This window comes from Neoarius graeffei, chromosome 7 (assembly GCF_027579695.1).
Source record: "Neoarius graeffei isolate fNeoGra1 chromosome 7, fNeoGra1.pri, whole genome shotgun sequence".
In the NCBI taxonomy this organism is placed as follows: Eukaryota; Metazoa; Chordata; class Actinopteri; order Siluriformes; family Ariidae; genus Neoarius; species Neoarius graeffei.
The window spans coordinates 50,878,146-50,899,928 of NC_083575.1; the positions used below are offsets into that span (position 1 = coordinate 50,878,146).

The 21,783-nt window shown below is 40.3% G+C and overlaps 1 protein-coding gene across 1 annotated transcript in view; it reads left to right on the plus strand.

Moving 5' to 3' along the window:
* LOC132889423 (metal transporter CNNM1) overlaps positions 1-19,312 on the plus strand; it is a 39,077-nt gene extending 19,765 nt beyond the window's left edge. The window contains exons 6-10 of the mRNA XM_060925899.1: positions 5,099-5,244; positions 8,741-8,960; positions 13,471-13,575; positions 15,490-15,600; positions 15,933-19,312. Of these exons, the coding sequence (XP_060781882.1) occupies positions 5,099-5,244; positions 8,741-8,960; positions 13,471-13,575; positions 15,490-15,600; positions 15,933-16,012 (662 nt within the window). The 3' untranslated portion in view covers positions 16,013-19,312. The remainder of the gene's footprint in view (positions 1-5,098; positions 5,245-8,740; positions 8,961-13,470; positions 13,576-15,489; positions 15,601-15,932) is intronic.
* The last annotated feature ends 2,471 nt before the right edge of the window (positions 19,313-21,783 follow it).

Below are 21,783 nucleotides of genomic sequence, written 5' to 3' on the forward strand. Positions count from 1 at the left end.
TTAAAAATCCTCATGTTGTGTCGCCGTGTCATGATGAAAGACACTTTAGAAACTGATTCAAATGTGCAAGATAGTCTTACGCCCTGATTGGTTCAGAAAACATGAATGACAAATGTTGTGAACTTGAATGGCTTCCGAAGTATGAATTTGGCCCTATATATTATAAACAAGTAATCGTATGGTTCCTCGTAAAATTAAGGATCGATTTCACTTGTGAAATCGATCCTTAATTTTACTTGGCCCCATACAATTACCTATACTAACGAGCCACTACTCACTCCTCCCCCCTCTTCTACCAACCAACCAGGTAGCACTTCCATTATGAACATTCATTCAAAAAAAGCAGTTCTCAAGCCATGATTGGAGGGACTCAGATGAGAGGGCAGCATAATTCTAATGAGCCTGTGACATAGAAATGGGTACCCCATTTATACAGCTTGTTGATGCATGTGTTTTCTGAAATAGTGTCCAAAAGAAACTGACTGGATTGTCTTATTTCCAAGTTTGTGTGTTGGTAGGTACTCCAGATACCCAAATGTATGTGAAAAAGTGATTTTTGCATAATATGTCCCCTTGTAAGTAAGTACAATAAGGAAGTAAGTGTTGGGTTTTGATCTGTCTGTACTGAAGGAGATTGAATTGACAAAGTATAATCTAGGAATGTAGACCTCTGCCACGTAAGAGATTCTGCCTCGTGTATCGATCCGGGAGCAAACAGTCACTGATACAGACACAGCTGTTCAGAGATGTTTCTCAGTTTACTGTTGGACAAATATGAGTATATATTCACATTCAAGAGTGTGTTGTAGCTATGTGATTGGATGATGATGATTTAATTGATGAAGATAAGTTATTTATGTATAATCTAAATTGGTGATGAAGCATTATATCACTGGTTTAGACTACACTACTTTATGAAAGAAGAGAGACATTATATGCCATTACATCATCTGTCAAGATCACAGTCTTATGAAAAGAGGAAAGACATTACTGGTCAACATAACCTTCATTAAGCAGAGAGCAGAATGTACGCGCAAAAATAAATCTCAAGGAGTTAACTAACCAAAACAAATAGCAATCAGACCAGCCTGTTCCAGTTTCAAGCATGCCAGACAAATATTTTTATCAGTCAGTCAGTCAGTCAGTCAGTAAGAAAGTATGTAAGGAAGTAAATTGATTGATTGATTGATTGATTGATTGATTGATTGATTGATTGATTGATTGATTGATTGATTGATTGATTGATTGATCATCCTGTCTGCAAACTCCAGTAGCAGTGACATGCCATAAATAGGACACAATTAAGACAAATTCCAGATCTGCTCTGTAAACCTTCTGGGAGAACACTGGAGTAATTAAAGGAAGAGATCAGCTCAGAGGAAATTGGCACATAGTGGCATAATTTTAAAATACAATAGAAAGCTGGAAAAAGGAAATTCTCCAAAGTTACTTAATAAGCTCCTTCAGGATGAATGTAATAAGCACAAGCTGGTTCACATTTTTCAACTTTTTATAATATAATAATTCCTGTGGAGTTACTCACTGTATATAACTAGTGCATCTCAAAAAATTAGAATACCATAAAAAAGTTCCTTTTTTTTCATAATTTAATTCAAAAAGGTAAACTTTCATATATTCTGTATTCATTACATGTAAAGTGAAATATTTAAAGCCTTTTTTGTTTTAATTTTGATGATTATGGCTTATAGCTCATGAAAATCAGAAATCCAGTATCTCAAATTATTAGAATATTCCCTAAGATCAATCAAAAAAGGATTTACAATACAGAAATGTCCAACTTCTGAGAAGTATATTCATTTATACACTCAGTACTTGGTTGGGGCGCCTTTACCATGAATTACTGTATCAATGCGGTGTGGCATGGAGGTGATCAGTCTGTGGCACTGCTGAGGTGTTATTGAAGCCCAGGTTGCTTTGATAGTGGCCTTCAGCGTATCTGTATTTTTGGGTCGGGTGTTTCTCATCTTCCTCTTGACAATACCCCATAGATTCTCTATGGGCTTCAAGTCAGGCAAGTTGGCTGGCCAATCAAACACAGTAATATCATGGTCAGCAAACCATTTGGTAGTAGTTTTAGCACTGTGGGTAGGTGCTAAGTCCTGCTGGAAAAGGAAATCAGCATCTCCAAAAAGCTCGTCAGCAGATGGAAGCATGAAGTGCTCTAAAATCTCCTGGTAGATGGCTGTGTTGACTTTGGACTTGATAAAATACAGTGGACCAACACCAGCAGATGACATAGCACCCCAAATCATCACAGACTGTGGAAAATTCACACTGGGCTTCAAACACCTTGGATTCTGTGCCTCTCCACTCTTCCTCCAGACTCTAGAACTGTGATTTCCAAATTAAATGCAAAATGTACTTTCATCTGAAAAGAGGACTTTGGACCACTGAGCAACAGTCCATTTCTTTCTCTCCTTAGCCCAGATAATACACTTCTGACATTGTCTCTGGCTCAGGAGTAGCTTGATATTAGGAATGTGAAAGTTGTATCCCCTTTCTTGAAGATGTCTGTTCGTGATGGATCTTGATACACTGACAACAGCCTCAGTCCACTCCTTGTGAAGCTCTCCCAAGTTCTTGAATCAACTTTTCTTGACAATCCTCTCAAGACTGCGGCCATCCCTGTTGCTTGTGCACCTTTTCCAGCCACCCTTTTCAGCAATGACCTTTTGTGGCTTACCCTCCTTGTGGAGGGCATCAGTGATCATCTTCTGGACAACAGTCAAGTCAGCAGTCTTCCCCATGATTGTGGTTGTGTGTACTGAACTAGACTGAGAGATACACTGTGTTCATACTGTTTTACTCAAAGTCGAAATGAAATATTCTAATATTTTGAGATGGTTTTTTTTATGTTTTTGTACTGTATGCCATACTGATTAAAATTAAAATAGAAAAATGCTTGAAACATTTTAGTTTATGTGTAATGAGTCTATAATATATAACATTTTCACTTTCTTAAATAACTGATGGAAAATATTGAACTTTTTCACAATATTCTAATTTTTTGAGATGCACTAGTACAGGCGAATCAATTATCATTATTATCATAGAATTTAATGTTCTTGAACAATCATTATGCCCACTACTGCCATCTGTCAGCTTTACAATTCAGGGATTCTGAATGATTTCAGATGTGATGAATTTTGCAGCTTTTATTGACATTAATGGTTGGGAGGAGCAAGGTTATTAAATATTCTGTAAACGTAGTACAACCCTGATTCCAAAAAAGTTGGGACAAAGTACAAATTGTAAATAAAAATGGAATGCAATAATTTACAAATCTCAAAAACTGATATTGTATTCACAATAGAACATAGACAACATATCAAATGTCGAAAGTGAGACATTTTGAAATTTCATGCTAAATATTGGCTCATTTGAAATTTCATGACAGCAACACATCTCAGAAAAGTTGGGACAGGGGCAATAAGAGGCTGGAAAAGTTAAAGGTACAAAAAAGGAACAGCTGGAGAACCAAATTGCAACTCATTAGGTCAATTGGCAATAGGTCATTAACATGACTGGGTATAAAAAGAGCATCTTGGAGTGGCAGCGGCTCTCAGAAGTAAAGATGGGAAGAGGATCACCAATCCCCCTAATTCTGCGCCGACAAATAGTGGAGCAATATCAGAAAAGAGTTCGACAGTGTAAAATTGCAAAGAGTTTGAACATATCATCATCTACAGTGCATAATATCATCAAAAGATTCAGAGAATCTGGAAGAATCTCTGTGCGTAAGGGTCAAGGCCGGAAAACCACACTGGGTGCCCGTGATCTTCGGGGCCTTAGACGGCACTGCATCACATACAGGCATGCTTCTGTATTGGAAATCACAAAATGGGCTCAGGAATATTTCCAGAGAACATTACCTGTGAACACAATTCACCGTGCCATCCGCCGTTGCCAGCTAAAACTCTATAGTTCAAAGAAGCCGTATCTAAACATGATCCAGAAGCGCAGACGTCTTCTCTGGGCCAAGGCTCATTTAAAATGGACTGTGGCAAAGTGGAAAACTGTTCTATGGTCAGATGAATCAAAATTTGAAGTTCTTTATGGAAATCAGGGACGCCGTGTCATTCGGACTAAAGAGGAGAAGGACAACCCACGTTGTTATCAGCGCTCAGTTCAGAAGCCTGCATCTCTGATGGTATGGGGTTGCATTAGTGCTTGTGGCATGGGCAGCTTACACATCTGGAAAGACACCATCAATGCTGAAAGGTATATCCAGGTTCTAGAGCAACATATGCTCCCATCCAGACGATGTCTCTTTCAGGGAAGACCTTGCATTTTCCAACATGACAATGCCAAACCACATACTGCATCAATTACAGCATCATGGCTGCGTAGAAGAAGGGTCTGGGTACTGAACTGGCCAGCCTGCAGTCCAGATCTTTCACCCACAGAAAACATTTGGCGTATCATAAAACGGAAGATACGACAAAAAAGACCTAAAACAGTTGAGCAACTCGAATCTTACGTTAGACAAGAATGGGTTAACATTCCTATCCCTAACCTTGAGCAACTTGTCTCCTCAGTCCCCAGACGTTTACAGACTGTTGTAAAGAGAAAAGGGGATGTCTCCCAGTGGTAAACATGGCCTTGTCCCAACTTTTTTGAGATGTGTTGTTGTCATGAAATTTAAAATCACCTAATTTTTCTCTTTAAATGATACATTTTCTCAGTTTTTTTTTTTTTTTTAAGATTTTTTTTTTGGGCTTTTTGCACCTTTATTGGATAGGACAGTGTAGAGACAGGAAATGAGCAGGAGAGAGAGACGGGAAGGGATCGGGAAATGACCTCGGGCCGGAATCGAACCCGGGTCGCCCGCATTCATGGTATGGCGCCTTAACCACCTGAGCCACGACGCCCCCACATTTTCTCAGTTTAAACATTTGATATGTCATCTATGTTCTATTCTGAATAAAATATGGAATTTTGAAACTTCCACATCATTGCATTCCGCTTTTACTTACAATTTGTACTTTGTCCCAACTTTTTTGGAATTGGGGTTGTATCTGTCATAATGAATAGTTGGTAACATCGGCAGAAAAGTGACTGGCTGTGTCTGATTCAGTTCATAGGTCACCATCACGGAGCAGTGGACTAAATCATTCGGACACCACCATCCATGCAGGGAGTCTGAGCCAGCTAAGCATAGGAGGGGGGGCTTACCTACCAGACTACTCTGTTCGCCAGCTCACCGACCTGCAGATCATCAAGGTTATCACTCAAACACAGACACATTGGGAATTATAATTTACCCACTGATAAGTACAGGAGCAGTATAAATGAACAATTAGGAACATCATTACTTGCTGATATTATTAAACTAGGGTCAAATTTCTGAATGCTAATCTTGTGTAGATGCAACCCCAAATCAGAACAAATTGTGCCAATATGTTGAAACTGAAATGAAAACTATAGGCGGCACAATGGTGTAGTTGTTCGCACTGTTGCCTCACAGCAAGAAGGTCCTGGGTTCGAGCCCAGCAGCCGGCGAGGGCCTTTCTGTGTGGAGTTTGCATGTTCTCCCCGTGTCTGCGTGGGTTTCCTCCGGGTGCTCCGGTTTCCCCCACAGTCCAAAGACATGCAGGTTAGGCTAATTGGTGGCTCTAAACTGACCGTAGGTGTGAATGTGAGTGCAAATGGTTGTATGTGTCAGCCCGGTGATGACCTGGCAACTTGTCCAGGGTGTACCCCGCCTCTCGCCCATAGCCAGCTGGGATAGGCTCCAGCTTGCCCGCGACCCTGTAGAACAGGATAAGTGGCTACAGATAATGGATGGATGTAAGTTATCTCTGAACTGTATTGCACTCAAAACAACACAGCGGCACATTATATGATGTTTTACCTCATGAATTTTATTGTGGTTTTTTTTTTTCAAAATAAACACATTTCAATTTTGATTCTTGCAACATATTTCAAAAACAGTTGCGATGGTAAAGCATTTGCCACTTCATAATATAACCATTCCTTCTCACAACACTTAGGGCCCGTTTACACGAGGACGCTGTCGGGTAAAAACGACTAAATATTTTATCGGAAGTGCCTTTCATCTACACGGGGATGGTGTTTCCGAGACTGAAAAACGGAAAAAATTGAAAACGCCTTCCAGAGTGGATAAGTTAAAAACAGCCCCCGTTGCATATCTGTCTAAACTACCCAATATGCGAAACTCTGCTCGGATCTGCTCACGTCGGGCACGCGTTTACGTCATACATATGTCATATACTGTACATGCCAGCCCGGGAAGTAAGAAAGTAAGTAAAAAAGTAAGAGCATGTCTGATTACATCGATCCAGCGGACCTTCAAGCTGCTCTGGCAGCTTTAATAAACGTCCAGGAGTCCTTCGAACATCTATACCGAATCTGCACATATACCGTTAATGAACAGAGGCGGGTATAGTATGCTCTTACTTTTTTACTTACTTTCTTACTTACCATAGCCAGATTAGTCAAAGTTTTCACGGCGCAGATGTGCAGATCAGACAAGACGGAAGACGTTGCGCATGCGTGCAGACATAGCGGAGGTCTTTCACAGCACCACCTAGCCGCCTGGCATGCACATCCAATTGAATTCCACACATTTATGCGTCACCGTATAGACGCAGATTTCCTCCTTGAAAACGGTCATGTAAACACGGAAAAAAGTGAGAACGAAAACGGACTTTTGCGTTTTTGTTTCAGACCGTCCCCGTGTAAAGTGGGCCTTAAAATATGTTCAGGGGCTGAAGACACCAAGTGATGAAGCATTTCAGGTGTTATTTTGTCCCATTCTTCCTGCAAATAGGTCTTAAGATGTGCAATAGTACAGGGTCGTCGTTGTCATATTTTTCATTTCAAAATTCACCATACATTCTCTGTTGGGGACAGACGGGACAGACACCCTCTTCTTCCATAGCCATGCCTTTGTAATGTGTGCAGAATGTGGTTTTGCGTTGTTCTTGAAATATGTCGTCTTGAAGGCAGAATATGTTGCTCCAAAATCTCAATGTAATTTTTTGCATTAATGCTGCCATCACAGAAGTGCAAGTTACCTTTGCCAAGGGCACTGACACAACCCCATACCATCACAGACCCTGGCTTTTAGACTTGTTACTGATAACAGTCTGGATAGTTCTTTTCATCTTTGGTCTTGAGCACACGGCTTCCATTTCTTACAAAAAAGACCTGGAATACTGATTTGTCTGACCACATTATATGTGTCCACTGTGTAACGGTCCATCCCAGATGTGTCTGATCCCAGAGAAGTCAACAGCACATCTGGACACAGTTAACATAAGCTTTCCTTTTTGCACAGTAAATTTTAACTGGCATTTCTGGAAGTAACTTTGTATTTTAGTGCTTGACAAAGGTTTCTTAAGTAATCCTGAGCCCATGTGGTTATATCAGCCAAACCTGTACCTGTGAGTTCCTCCAGTTACTTCATTGAAGTGGATGAGGCAAGCTTATTTTATCACTGACTAGCTTAATGAACTCCAATTTGCGTTGTTTTAACTTCTTTGCTTCATTGATAGTGAGGTTGAGAATTCTTGCATATTTTATCCACGGATCACAGTAATATATTACGGATCATGGTAATAGTTGTTTTAGCAAATAACTTCTTCATGTAGGTGGTATTTTCTGCTGTACATACATGACCGATATAGGTGAATGACAATTCTTCATGCTGTGCCGTCTGAGGGATCAGATCACAGGTGTGCTGTCTTACACCCTTACCCCTTACGCACTGAAATTTCTCTAGATTTTTTTAATTGTTTAATGATATCATGCAGCATAGAGGGTGAAATATTCAAATCCCTTCCTGTCTTTCTTTGAGGAACACAGTTTTTAAACATTTCAATAATTTTCTCACACATTTGTTGACAAACTGGAAATCCTCAACATATCTTTGCTGTTCAAAGACTAGGCCTTTGAGGTTGACATTACCTGTTTTAAATCACATCATTATTTAATTGTTTTACCTCATTACTAGCCCTAAATTGCCCCTGTACAAAGGGTTTTTTTAATGTCTTGCAAGCCTGAAATGCAGGAATGAAGGTATATTAACAAATGAAATGAAGTTGACCAGACAAAACATGAAATATCTTGGGTTCATTCTGTCTGCAATGAAATCCAAGTCAAAGTAAATTTGGAAATCACTGTTTTCTTTTTTATTTGCATTTTACATATCATCCCAACTTTTATGATCTGCTCTTGATAGCATGCTCTTTTTGATCTCACTTTGTTTTGTCTCATGACATTTGCTCAGTTGTGATACATTGCATGTTTATGTGAAAATTTAAAGAGAATGATGTGCTGTTGGGGGGTACGATGGTGTAGTGGTTAGCACTGTCGCCTCACAGCAAGAAGGTTCTGGGTTCGAGCCCAGCGGCCGATGAGGGCCTTTCTGTGTGGAGTTTGCATGTTCTCCCCGTGTCCGTGTGGGTTTCCTCCGGGTGCTCCGGTTTCCCCCACAGTCCAAAGACATGCAGGTTAGGCTAATTGGTGGCTCTAAATTGACCGTAGGTGTGAATGGTTGTCTGTGTCTATGTGTCAGCCCTGTGATGACCTGGTGACTTGTCCAGGGTGTACCCTGCCTTTCGCCCGTAGTCAGCTGGGATAGGCTCCAGCTTGCCTGCGACCCTGTAGGACAGGATAAGTGGCTACAGATAATGGATGGATGATATGCTGTTAGCTGCCTCTGTAAATATAACTCTTGATTAATCTTATTTAGGTAACACGTAACCACTACCAGAACGCTCTGACAGCCACACGGATGGACATCTCTCCTCAGACTCCTGATGCAGACACCCAGGCTGGAGGAGAGAGGAACACAATTCCAGAGACACGCTCCAACAGCATTGCGCTGCCTCTTCCCCGCTCACACCACCACACACACCTCTTAAAACAACCCCACAGCACCTCCATGCTCAATCAGAAGAATCGCATTGTCCGTGAGTGCAACTGTCTTCACTGAGACTTTCCTTATTTGGTGAAAAATATATAATTGAGAATTATTAATGAGAAAACAGTAATATCAATTTGAACATGATGAATATTTATGTAGTGTTACATTCTGATTAATATCTACTTTAGCTGCTTTTAATTGGCTGTATATATTTCTATACAATTCATTTATTTCAAGATGGAGGTGAGGCAGATGCTATACACCTCAGATTGCTAGAGAAAGCAGTGACAGTGATGGTGTTAAACTGTTAATATCTATAATGCTATTTGTGTGTGTGTACACACACACAAGGGTAAGTCAAAAAGTTCTAAGACATGAAAAAAAACTTTATTTATGAAAATAACAGCTATTTCTCTACATATCCTCCATTTAAGTCTAAACACTTCTGCAAGCAATATATATATATATATATATATATATATATATATATATATATATATACACACACACACACACACACACAGTGGTGCTTGAAAGTTTGTAAACCCTTTAGAATTTTCTATATTTCTGCATAAATATGACCTAAAACATCATCAAATTTTCACACAAGTCCTAAAAGTAGATAAATAGAACCTGGTTAAACAAATGAGACAAAAATATTATACTTGGTCATTTATTTATTGAGGAATATGATCCAATATTACACATCTGTGAGTGGCAAAAGTATGTGAACCTTTGCTTTCAGTATCTGGTGTGACCCCCTTGTGCAGCAATAACAGCAACTAAATGTTTTCCGGTAACTGTTGATCAGTCCTGCACACCGGCTTGGAGGAATTTTATCCCATTCCTCCGTACAGAACAGCTTCAACTTTGGGATGTTCGTGGGTTTCCTCACATGAACTGCTCACTTCAGGTCCTTCCACAACATTTCGATTGGATTAAGGTCAGGACTTTGACTTGGCCATTCCAAAACATTAACCCTTTGGTGACTGACCCCTTGAAAATGGTTCCTCCAGGAACCATGACATTTCAGTTGTCAAGACAATGGAAAAACTAAAATACAAATACAAGAGCATTTTGTTTTGTGCACAAGAGCATTGTGACGTATCTTTCTGTTTTTGTATTTTAGTTTTTCCATTGTCTTGACAACTGAAACGTCATCGTTCCTGGAGGAACCATTTTCAAGGGGTCAGTCACCAAAGGGTTAACTTTATTCTTCTTTAACCATTCTTTGGTAGAACGACTTGTGTGCTTAGGGTCGTTGTCTTGCTGCATGACCCACCTTCTCTTGAGATTCAGTTCATGGACAGATGTCCTGACATTTTCCTTTAGAATTTGCTGGTATAATTCAGAATTCATTGTTCCATCAATGATGGCAAGTCATCCTAGCCCAGATGCAGCAAAACAGGCCCAAACCATGATACTACCACCACCATGTTTCACAGATGGGATAAGGTTCTTATGCTGGAATACAGTGTTTTCCTTTCTCCAAACATAACGCTTCTCATTTAAACCAAAAAGTTATATTTTGGTCTCATCCGTCCACAAAACATTTTTCCAATAACCTTCTGGCTAGTCCATGTGATCTTTAGCAAACTGCAGATGAGCAGCAATGTTCTTTTTGGAGAGCAGTGGCTTTCTCCTTGCAACCCTGCCATGCACACCAGTGTTGTTCAGTGTTCTCCTGATGGTGGACTCACGAACATTAGCATTAGCCAATGTGAGAGAGGCCTTCAGTTGCTTAGAACTTACCCTGGGGTCCTTTGTGACCTTGCCGACTATTACACACCTTGCTCTTGGAGTGATCTTTGTTGGTCGACCACTCCTGGGGAGGGTAACAATGGTCTTGAATTTCTTCCATTTGTACATAATCTGTCTGACGGTGGATTGGTCGAGTCCAAACTCTTTAGAGATGCTTTTGTAACCTTTTCCAGCCTGATGAGCTTCAACAACGCTTTTTCTGAGGTCCTCAGAAATCTCCTTTGTTTCTGCCATAATACACTTCCACAAATGTGTTGTGAAGCTCAGACTTTGATAGATCCCTGTTCTTTAAATAAAACAGGGTGCCCACTCACACCTGATTGTCATCCCATTGATTGAAAACACCTGACTCTAATTTCACCCTCAAATTAACTGCTAATCCTAGAGGTTCACATACTTTTGCCACTCACAGATATGTAATATTGGATAATTTTCCTCAATAAATAAATAACTAAGTATAATATTTTTGTCTCATTTGTTTAACTAGGTTCTCTTTATCTACTTTTAGGACTTGTGTGAAAATCTGATGATGTTTTAGGTCATATTTATGCAGAAATATAGAAAATTCTAAAGGGTTCACAAACTTTCAAGCACCACTGTGTGTGTGTACACACACTAGTGCATCTCAGAAAATTAGAATATTGTGAAAAAGTTCAATATTTTCCATCAGTTATTTAAGAAAGTGAAAATGTTATATATTATAGACTCATTGCACATAAACTAAAATGTTTCAAGCATTTTTCTATTTTAATTTTAATCAGTATGGCATCCAGTACAAAAACATAAAAAACCCCATCTCAAAATATTAGAATATTTCATTTCGAGTTTGAGTAAAACAGTATGAACACAGTGTATCTCTCGGTCTAGTTCAGTACACACAACCACAATCATGGGGAAGACTGCTGACTTGACTGTTGTCCAGAAGATGATCACTGATGCCCTCCACAAGGAGGGTAAGCCACAAAAGGTCATTGCTGAAAAGGGTGGCTGGAAAAGGTGCACAAGCAACAGGGATGGCCGCAGTCTTGAGAGGATTGTCAAGAAAAGTTGATTCAAGAACTTGGGAGAGCTTCACAAGGAGTGGACTGAGGCTGTTGTCAGTGTATCAAGACCCATCACGAACAGACATCTTCAAGAAAGGGAATACAACTTTCGCATTCCTAATATCAAGCTACTCCTGAGCCAGAGACAATGTCAGAAGTGTCTTATCTGGGCTAAGGAGAGAAAGAAATGGACTGTTACTCAGTGGTCCAGAGTCCTCTTTTCAGATGAAAGTACATTTTGCATTTAATTTGGAAATCACAGTTCTAGAGTCTGGAGGAAGAGTGGAGAGGCACAGAATCCAAGGTGTTTGAAGCCCAGTGTGAAGTTTCCACAGTCTATGATGATTTGGGGTGCCATGTCATCTGCTGGTGTTGGTCCACTGTATTTTATCAAGTCCAAAGTCAACACAGCCATCTACCAGGAGATTTTAGAGCACTTCATGCTTCCATCTGCTGACGAGCTTTTTGGAGATGCTGATTTCCTTTTCCAGCAGGACTTAGCACCTACCCACAGTGCTAAAACTACTACCAAATGGTTTGCTGACCATGATATTACTGTGTTTGATTGGCCAGCCAACTTGCCTTACTTGAAGCCCATAGAGAATCTATGGGGTATTGTCAAGAGGAAGATGAGAAACACCCGACCCAAAAATACAGATACGCTGAAGGCCACTATCAAAGCAACCTGGGCTTCAATAACACCTCAGCAGTGCCACAGACTGATCACCTCCATACCACACTGCATTGATACAGTAATTCATGGTAAAGGAGCCCCAACCAAGTATTGAGTGTATAAATGAATATACTTTTCAGAAGTTGGACATTTCTGTATTGTAAATCCTTTTTTGATTGATCTTAGGGAATATTCTAATAATTTGAGATAATGGATTTCTGATTTTCATGAGCTATAAGCCATAATCCTCAAAATTAAAACAAAAAAGGCTTTAAATATTTCACTTTACATGTAATGAATATAGAATATATGAAAGTTTACCTCATCTCATCTAGCCGCTTTATCCTGTCCTACAGGGTCGCAGGCAAGCTGGAGCCTATCCCAGCTGACTACAGGCGAAAGGCGGGGTACACCCTGGACAAGTCGCCAGGTCATCACAGGGCTGACACATAGACACAGACAACCATTCACACCTACGGTCAATTTAGAGTCACCAGTTAACCTAACCTGCATGTCTTTGGACTGTGGGGGAAACCGGAGCACCCGGAGGAAACCCACACGGACATGGGGAGAACATGCAAACTCTGCACAGAAAGGCCCTCGCCGGCCACGGGGCTCGAACCCAGAACCTTCTTGCTGTGAGGCGACAGCGCTAACCACTACACCACCGTGCCGCCCTGAAAGTTTACCTTTTTGAATTAAATTATGAAAAAAAGGAACTTTTTCATGGTATTCTAATTTTTTGAGATGCACTAGTATATATAAAACTTTCAGTGCATTTACATTTCTTTCTGAAGTTACTTCTTCAGATTTCAACATGTAAAATTAGGCATACGCTTTTCTGAAATCATATATGCTTCAGGAGAGTAGCTGGTGCAACAAATTCACACTTATTGTCCCTAAAATGTTTATTTTACTCAAGTAATTTCTATTATCATATGCATTACAACTGTCATCAATGATGCACATTAACCCTGCTATATTACACTAAATGCTCATAAGGCACCTGTTAGTCATACTGTCAGATTTGGTGCTTAATTCAGGGAACATGCTAAGCTGCTCTCGGCCTCTTCCTGTAGGGAGTAAATCAGATGGACAGAAAAGCCCCAGTGATTCTGTGTTCTTGCGCATGGATGAGATCCCTTACAGGCGGACCGAATGTCTCAAGGCAAAAGGAGGAACTGGTGGGTGAACCTATCACTGTCTTCTTCTACATAAACATGACATAATCTTTTTCTTTCTAATCTTCTATATGACTGCCTGTGCTACTCTGGGAAATGAGAGAAGACCCTCAAATCAATCTGAAAATAAAGTTACTGTATTGAATTTTAGATTGAAGCTGCTTCTGAAATCTAAACAAATACAGCTTCTTGTCATTATTTGTCCCAAAGTCACATCCTTCAGTCATGTGCTTCACATCAAATACTTGAAGGTTTGTGCAGAAGGAGGAGCTTTCTAAATTTACAGGCAAGAAGTCTAATAGACAAGTACAGATTTTACTAGTCCTGATTAGAATGTTGGTGATCAGTGATAGTTATTTTTACTCTCATTTCCAAAGTGGGGTGCCACAGGGGCTGAGCAGATATTTTATTGATAGCCACAATGTAAGAAAACTTTGCAAAATATTATTTAAAAAAGTATTCCGACTTAAAAATAACTGAACTCACCAGTAAAGAGGTATTGCACAATTAAATGTGTTTTTTGAGCTGTAAACTGAATGATATGACAAAACACATCAGCACTGGTGTTCAGTTCAGTGCCCAAACTGATAATCACATCATCAGTTTTTCTTTGGCTAATCAGACACAAGGTACACCACCACCACTCTTGCCAGAGCAGTTGGGGGTTAGGTGCCTTGGTCAAGGGCACTTAAGCCAATCCTGCTGGTCTAGGGAATCAAACCAGCAACCTTTTGGTCCCAAAGCTGTTTCTCTAACCATTAGGCCATGGCTTCCCCTAATGCTGGTGTTAATGTTGATAAAATGACCATTTCTCATCTCATCTCATTATCTCTAGCTGCTTTATCCTTCTACAGGGTCGCAGGCAAGCTGGAGCCTATCCCAGCTGACTACGGGCAAAAGGCGGGGTACACCCTGGACAAGTCGCCAGGTCATCACAGGGCTGACACATAGACACAGACAACCATTCACACTCACATTCACACCTACGGTCAATTTAGAGTCACCAGTTAACCTAACCTGCATGTCTTTGGACTGTGGGGGAAACCGGAGCACCCGGAGGAAACCCACGCGGACACGGGGAGAACATGCAAACTCCACACAGAAAGGCCCTCGCCAGCCCCGGGGCTCGAACCCAGGACCTTCTTGCTGTGAGGCGACAGCGCTAACCACTACACCACCGTGCCGCCCATGACCATTTCTATAAAAGAAAATCAGCATTTTATAGGTTGAAAATGGCTTAAAACAACATTTGCTGTTTAGAATCATCATGAGCCTTGCAAGGTCAATGCTGATATAGAGTTGACTGTTTGGTACTTCACTACTTACTTATCTATTTAAAAAAAAAAAAATTAATACCCTCCACCCAGAAGTGGGCGGCCTACCTCTCCCAGCCTCCTGCCCTCGAGGGGGTGTCTGTGAAACTGCCCTCATTTTCAAATATACGCTGGTCAAGTCTCATCATTTCACAGGAGTTTATGCTCCAAAATTATACAGTAGGTGGAGTTAGGCTTAGAGCTGGTAGTGAAGTTACACTTTAAAGAAAGTTCTATCCCACCAGTCATGGCAGACACCAGATGCACTTGAGTTACGGTCCTAGCCATCTGCCATGACATAAGTAAATGCACTGAAATTGTCAAACAGTGGAGAGACTGTTTGACATGCTGCTGGGGAGGGAGATGCATGGCTTCCAGGCTCTGTTTATATAACCCATGCAGGAATGCTGACACCAGACACCACAAGTCATTTAAGCAGTGCATGTTGTGGCTGGAGGTTAGCAGGAGCGACTAAATCAGGGATTACAAAACCAAAGTGTGTAAATGGAGATGCAGGGAGAACAGAATAGAGTAGAGTAGAAGAGAATGGAATAGAATAATATCTCTCCCATTGCTTTCATCTTGTGTCTCTTTCTCTGCCTAGATACTGTAGCTGTACCAAAAGAAACAGGCCTGTGTTCATCTCAGCTGATCAGCTCTCACTCTCTGAATGGATCAGATGATAACCTGGGCAAGAAGCTGCTGCGCAAACTAAGTGATTATTCTCCAAACACACACAGCTGATAGAGGCAGTATCTTAGCAACCTCACATATTCTGTCATTCTGCTGCAGCCCACACGTCGCTTTATCAAACATGACGTACTCGTGCTCAGACGTGACTCACACGTTACACATGCATATTTAGCAAGCATAATGAGGTATTTAGAGATGTGCTGTTAATCATCATCATGTGAAGTCAAGTTTTTAAATATTGTATTATACAACTACATGATTCCCACGTAGTTCAATTCAAATGAAATTTGATCCATGAATTTCTTTTTTCATTTTTAAAGCACAGAGATTAACAGTGGGGTTTTTTGTATCCAGGTAACAAGAAACGGAAAAAGTCACGTGATGGAGAGAAGCCAGTAGAGGATATTTGTGAACTGTCCCAGGTGAAAACCTAGCGCATCAGTACTAGCAGTTCAGCCCTTGTCTCCCTCACAGTTCTACATCTCCCACCAATGTGAAGCGTCCTAGACCAATCCTGAAAGATTTCAAAACAGAAAAGGAGCTTGATGTGGACAGAAGTGGCCACTATAGAAGACAAATGATAAGACCTTGCTGTCATTATTTTTATCTAGCCTTTTCATGTTGAAAGCTCGAGTTGAAGGAAGGTCATGAAAACATCAGGACACGGTGTATTTTCAGGCACCTGTGACATTACCCAGCCTTTTCAGCCCAGGATTGTGACGTGGAGTGGGAACAGCAAATATTCAAAACACAAACATCTTGTGCTTACGATTTTTAAGGTACTACTTTTCTCAGTACTGTGTACTATTTGAAAGTTTTCGCTGATTATGTCATCTACAGTCACGATGTTGATTTCACATGCACCTCTAATGCAGGTCAAGCTTCCAAGCACAGGCCTGCAGAGATCGTTATTCATCTCACCTACAGCAAGGCATAACCTTCTGACAGGGTTTATAAAACATGATACTTCATCAATATTGCTTTGAAAGATTTAATTAGTGTACGTTTCTTCGTTGAGAGGTATTAGCAAGGCTGTGTCTGGAACTGTCAAAGATAATTTAGTAATAATGAAGCACTTTAAGTGAAAATTGATCCTTGTATTCAGTTGAATAGTTTATTTAAGGTGTTGATATTGGGGAAGTGAATGAAACATGAGACTGCCTATATTAGGTAAGTGTTTTGGGGGTTTTTTCTTCCAAAACGCAGGCTCTTAGCCAATTTAATAGTGCTGTAAAAATGCACTGTATCTGGTGGGTTTTTTGTGTTTTTTTTGGTAAATGAGAGTATTTTTAAGAGCCATGGATGTTTGCCACAGGCACTAGTTGATAACACAAGTGGTTGTTCTACATTTCTGAAGAGGTTTATTGAATGATATCAGATCTGCACATTGTTCGTATACATGTTGGATGCTTAAAAGTCTAAGCACATCCAGTCAACAGGTTTTACACTAAAAGAGTAATTATATAATGGCATGCTTTTCTTGAATATTTAACAGAAGCCTCCTATGTTTACACAGTACCAGTCAGAAGTTTGTACACACCTACTCATTCATAGAATTTCCAGATTGTGACTATTTTCTACATTGTAGAATACTGAAGACATCAAAACTATGAAATAATGTATGGAACATGTATGGAATTATGTGGTAAACCAAAAAAAGTGTTAAAAAAATATAATTTAATTTATTTAGCTTTTGCCACAGGAAGATCTATATACGGTATATGTACATACATCATGGCATGGGAAACCACAACAGCTTGCGCCAATTACAGTGGCCCCATTGTACCAAATCTGCATGTCTTTACACTGTGGGGGAAACCGGAGCACCCGGAGGAAACCCACGCGGACACGGCGAGAACATGCAAACTCCACACAGAAAGGCCCCTGGCGGCCGTGAGGTTCGAGCCCAGAACCTTCTTGCTGTGAGGCAACAGTGCTAACCACTACACCACCGTGCCACCCACGGTGTTTCATATTTTCATAATAATAATGTTTCATATTTTCAATTCTTCAAAGTAGCTACCATTTACCTTGATGACGCTTTGCACACTATTGGCATTATCATAACCAGCTTCATGAGGTAGTCACCTGGAACGCTTTTCAATTAACAGGTGCCTCGTCAAAAGTTAATTATGGTAATTTCTTGCCTTCATTATGTGTTTGAGATCAAACAGTAAATAATAAAAATACAGTAAATAGTCCTATTCCACAACTGTAGTAATCCATATTATGTCAAGAACCGCTCAACTAAGTAAAGAGAAATGACATCCATCATTACTTTAAGACACAAAGTGTCTTCATTAATAAAAATAAACATTGAATTAGGAGTGTCCGAACTGTTGACTGGTACTTTTTACCCCCCCAGGCAGTTTAGAAAAAAAAGAAGCCATATCTTGAATAAACTTGAATGCATCAGAACTAAGAACTAATCACCTCAGTCTATATATATACACTGAATATTAAGTATGCCAATTTCATAATGTATGAGGTTCTGGCATTTTTGAAGCTGGCATTGAAATAACAGCTGACATTAGTGAATAGTTTACTCCTGTCTACTTTTAGCTTATAACACTAGGAATGCTGTCGATGCTGCTGCTCAGTTGCATTTGTGTCTCTAAAAAAAGAAAAACAAATCCAGTAAAACTAACATCAAAAGGTGCCATTCCTGTATCACTGCCATCCATCCACCAGCATGTTGTACTCATGCTATGCTATATCAGTTACAGCTCATCCCTGCCAACATTACTAACTGATATACTGAAGGGATGAGAAGCATGGCACTTGTAAATAAGGAGTGAAAAATGAGATTTTTTTTTTGCATGTAAAGCACTGCTGTGGTGTTTTATTGTTATTTTTGTTACCCTTTACCAACCACACCTCTCCTGTCCTGCATGCACGGAGCAGGCATCAGTACCCTACGCTGTAGCTAATGAGAACTGAGAGGCCTGTCTGCATGAGGCGCACACACCCAGGAGATCTGCAGTGCCTCTGAGCTGCTAGGAATCGATGATGGCGTTCGATCCGATTCCATCAGTTTACAGCACAGAGAAACAATGACTCAGGCTGGCAACAACACATCCTTGCAATCCCTTGAATAGCTATTTATTGTAATGATAAGCAATAACAAAATTGTATGATGAATAACTCCCTTTTTCTACTGACTTATTGGAACCCTTTTTTTTGAAAAGGCGCGGTGCTGCTGCTCTCAGGTCATGTGGACTGATGTTCTGTTGTGCAAAATACAGTAAGCTGACTCTGCTTTACTGAGAGCGCATGACGCAGGAGAGTTGGAGAAAGTGCTCTTGGAACCATTGCTGCATTGCAGGCATAGGAACATGTGACACCAACTGACGTCTGGGCCCAACCCCCCCACATGTACACGCCCACTCTCTCTCTCTCTCTCTCTCTCTCACACACCAGGGAATCGCAGTAGCACTGACTGACTAATCTAGCATCAGCTAGTGGAGCACAAGATACACTGCACCCCTCCCTCAGGCTCTCACTCAAATTCTGATGATGCATACAGTAAAGCCTTACAGCCCGTCAGTACTGCTAAAGGCAATGGGAAAAACATAGCCGTCTCTCCCATGCACTCTCAGTAAAGATTGTAAGCAATGGCTGAAGAATATATAAAGAATATAGTGTTTATAAAGAAAGGTTCAGTGTATAAGAAATAGTGATTTACGAATATAGTATATGAGAGAACTATATGAGATATTATGAAATGTATTATAAGATGATATAATGAAAATGACCACTTTTTAAATAAACAAATTTGACTTGCATTGGTTGGTGTTTTTTTTTCTCTGGGTTGGAAGTGCAAAAAAGGATGGCTGGATGGATAAAAGCCAAACGTTCACCAGAACAGATAAGAAATAAGCACATCCTAGTTAAGGATTCTGTCCTTTACTCAAAACTATGATAAGCAATCCAAATTAGGTTTCGTATCTTCTGTGTAGATCTACATCTACTGTATACGAGTGTACAGTATACTCTTTCAAGGCCTATGCTGTTAGTGAAGGTCACATGACCTATAGGCTATTCTGTTATGATAACCCAAGGTTCTGAACAAGAGAACACATTGCAGGTGCACCAAGGAATTAGTTCAAATAAGTGCAAGACAGGCGGTGTTCTGTATTTTCACACTACAGTATTTATTTCAATAGACATGAACAACTTGTCCTGTTTATAATATTCTGTGTATGCGTTTTTAACATCGAGAGAATGGTTCACTTCATAATTAAGCATTTAAGCAACACAAGTCCAAGGTTATTTGTGCTAATATGTTAATATATAGTACCAGTCAAAAGTTTGGACAAATCTTCTAATTCAATGGCTTTTCTTTAGTAATTAAAGTCACTTGGCAAATATGGATTACTACAGTTGTGGAATAGGGCCATTTACTGCATTTTTATTATTTGATCACAAACACATTAAGAAGGCAAGATATGACAATCAACTTTTGACAAGGCACACTACTGTGATGCTTTGCACACTATATGCATTATCTTAACCAGCTTCATGAGGTAGTCACCTGGAATGCTTTTCAATTAACAGAACTGAAAAGCATTCCAGGCGACTACCTCATGAAGCTGGTTAAGATGATGCCAATAGTGTACAAAGTGTCAAGATAAACGGTAGCGACTTTGAAGAATCTAAAAACATGAAACATTGCTTATTTAAAATTTACTACATAATTCCATATGTTGTTTCATAGGTTTGATGTCCTCAGGATTGTTCTACAATGTAAAAATAGTCCAAATACAGAAAAACTTATGAACATGTAGGGGTGTCCAAACTTTTGACTGGTACCGTATTTGACAAAGTTACCGTGACACTGGACTGACCCTAAACACATGTGCACCGTTATTCATGAGGTTGCTAAAGCAACAACTGTAAAACACTGATCAGAAAAGTGCAAAACATTTCCAAGAATCGTCAACACTAAATATGCATTGTTCTGAATTTGGACTATGGTGATGGTCACTGTGACTCACACCAGCATCTGACATTCAAATGGTAAGATCTAGATGATGCAGCCACAAAGGATGGTCAGGATGTTATATAGAACTCATATCAGTTTAATATCTGGTGCTGGTTATAGACCCCTTTCACATGACGTCACCGCGCCGCGAGATTTTGTTAGGCGCCATATTGGAAGACCAAGTACATGCACTCACAATATAAAACAAAGTACGAGCGAGAGTAAAGTGACACGATGGATGATAATTCGGGTTATGTGAGTACATTACCAGCTGCAGAAAGGGCACGGTATGTGGAGAAACTGGCTGTGATTGATGGGTTTGACCCATATGATAAGACTCGCGGCAAGGGAGAATGGAAACATAAGGAGGACCGGACACCAATTCTGCCATCTGTTTGCTACCCAGACATTGTAAACTATTTGTTGTTTACACCCAGTGCCTACACTCAGTGTTCGAACTATGCCGATATTTTTGGGGGGGGTCGCTTTTTTTCCCCTTGGGGCGCTTGCGCTTGTCTCGGAGCGTGGATCTCCAAACACACGAGAAGCCTTGCGCTTGTCTCAGAGCGCGGATCTCCAAACACATGAGAAGCCTATCTTACGCACATATCACGCGGACTCCACACCTCCACACACGCATCGCGTCTGAAGTCATAACTCATCAGGGGAAATCGTGTCCGCATTGGCATGTTCAAAAAACAACCTCGCGTCAACAATGATACCACACGCAAGAAAAAATAAATAAAATAGTCAGGCTACTCAACAACCAACCTGGCAGCAGCGAGCAAGCCCCAAACCATCCTAAATTATTATTATTATTATTATTAAATTGTAGAAGTCTGGGAGGCTTGCTCCTCATACAGTTATCAACTTGGGGCCAATTTAGCATGTTTTAAATCTGAATTTCTTGCGTTTGCTTACCTCAAAGTGTCCACAGATCACGCACAGACTTATCCATTATATCCACAGTTTTTTGCCAAGTCTCACACAGGTTTCTTTCAAGTCTACTGTTGGGCCAATAAATCATAAATAAAACAGCTCAGATTTGTTTGTTTAAAGTCGTTTGCCACTGCACTTTATTCTCGTGGGTTCACATACCGCTGCCGTTATTTCCCCCTAATCACGAGTTTGTTGGTCTTCCAATATGGCGCAGGGTCTGTTTACTTCCGGTTTCGGGTGACGTCAGTGAAAGGGGTCTATAGGCAAGTTAGCTTAAAATTA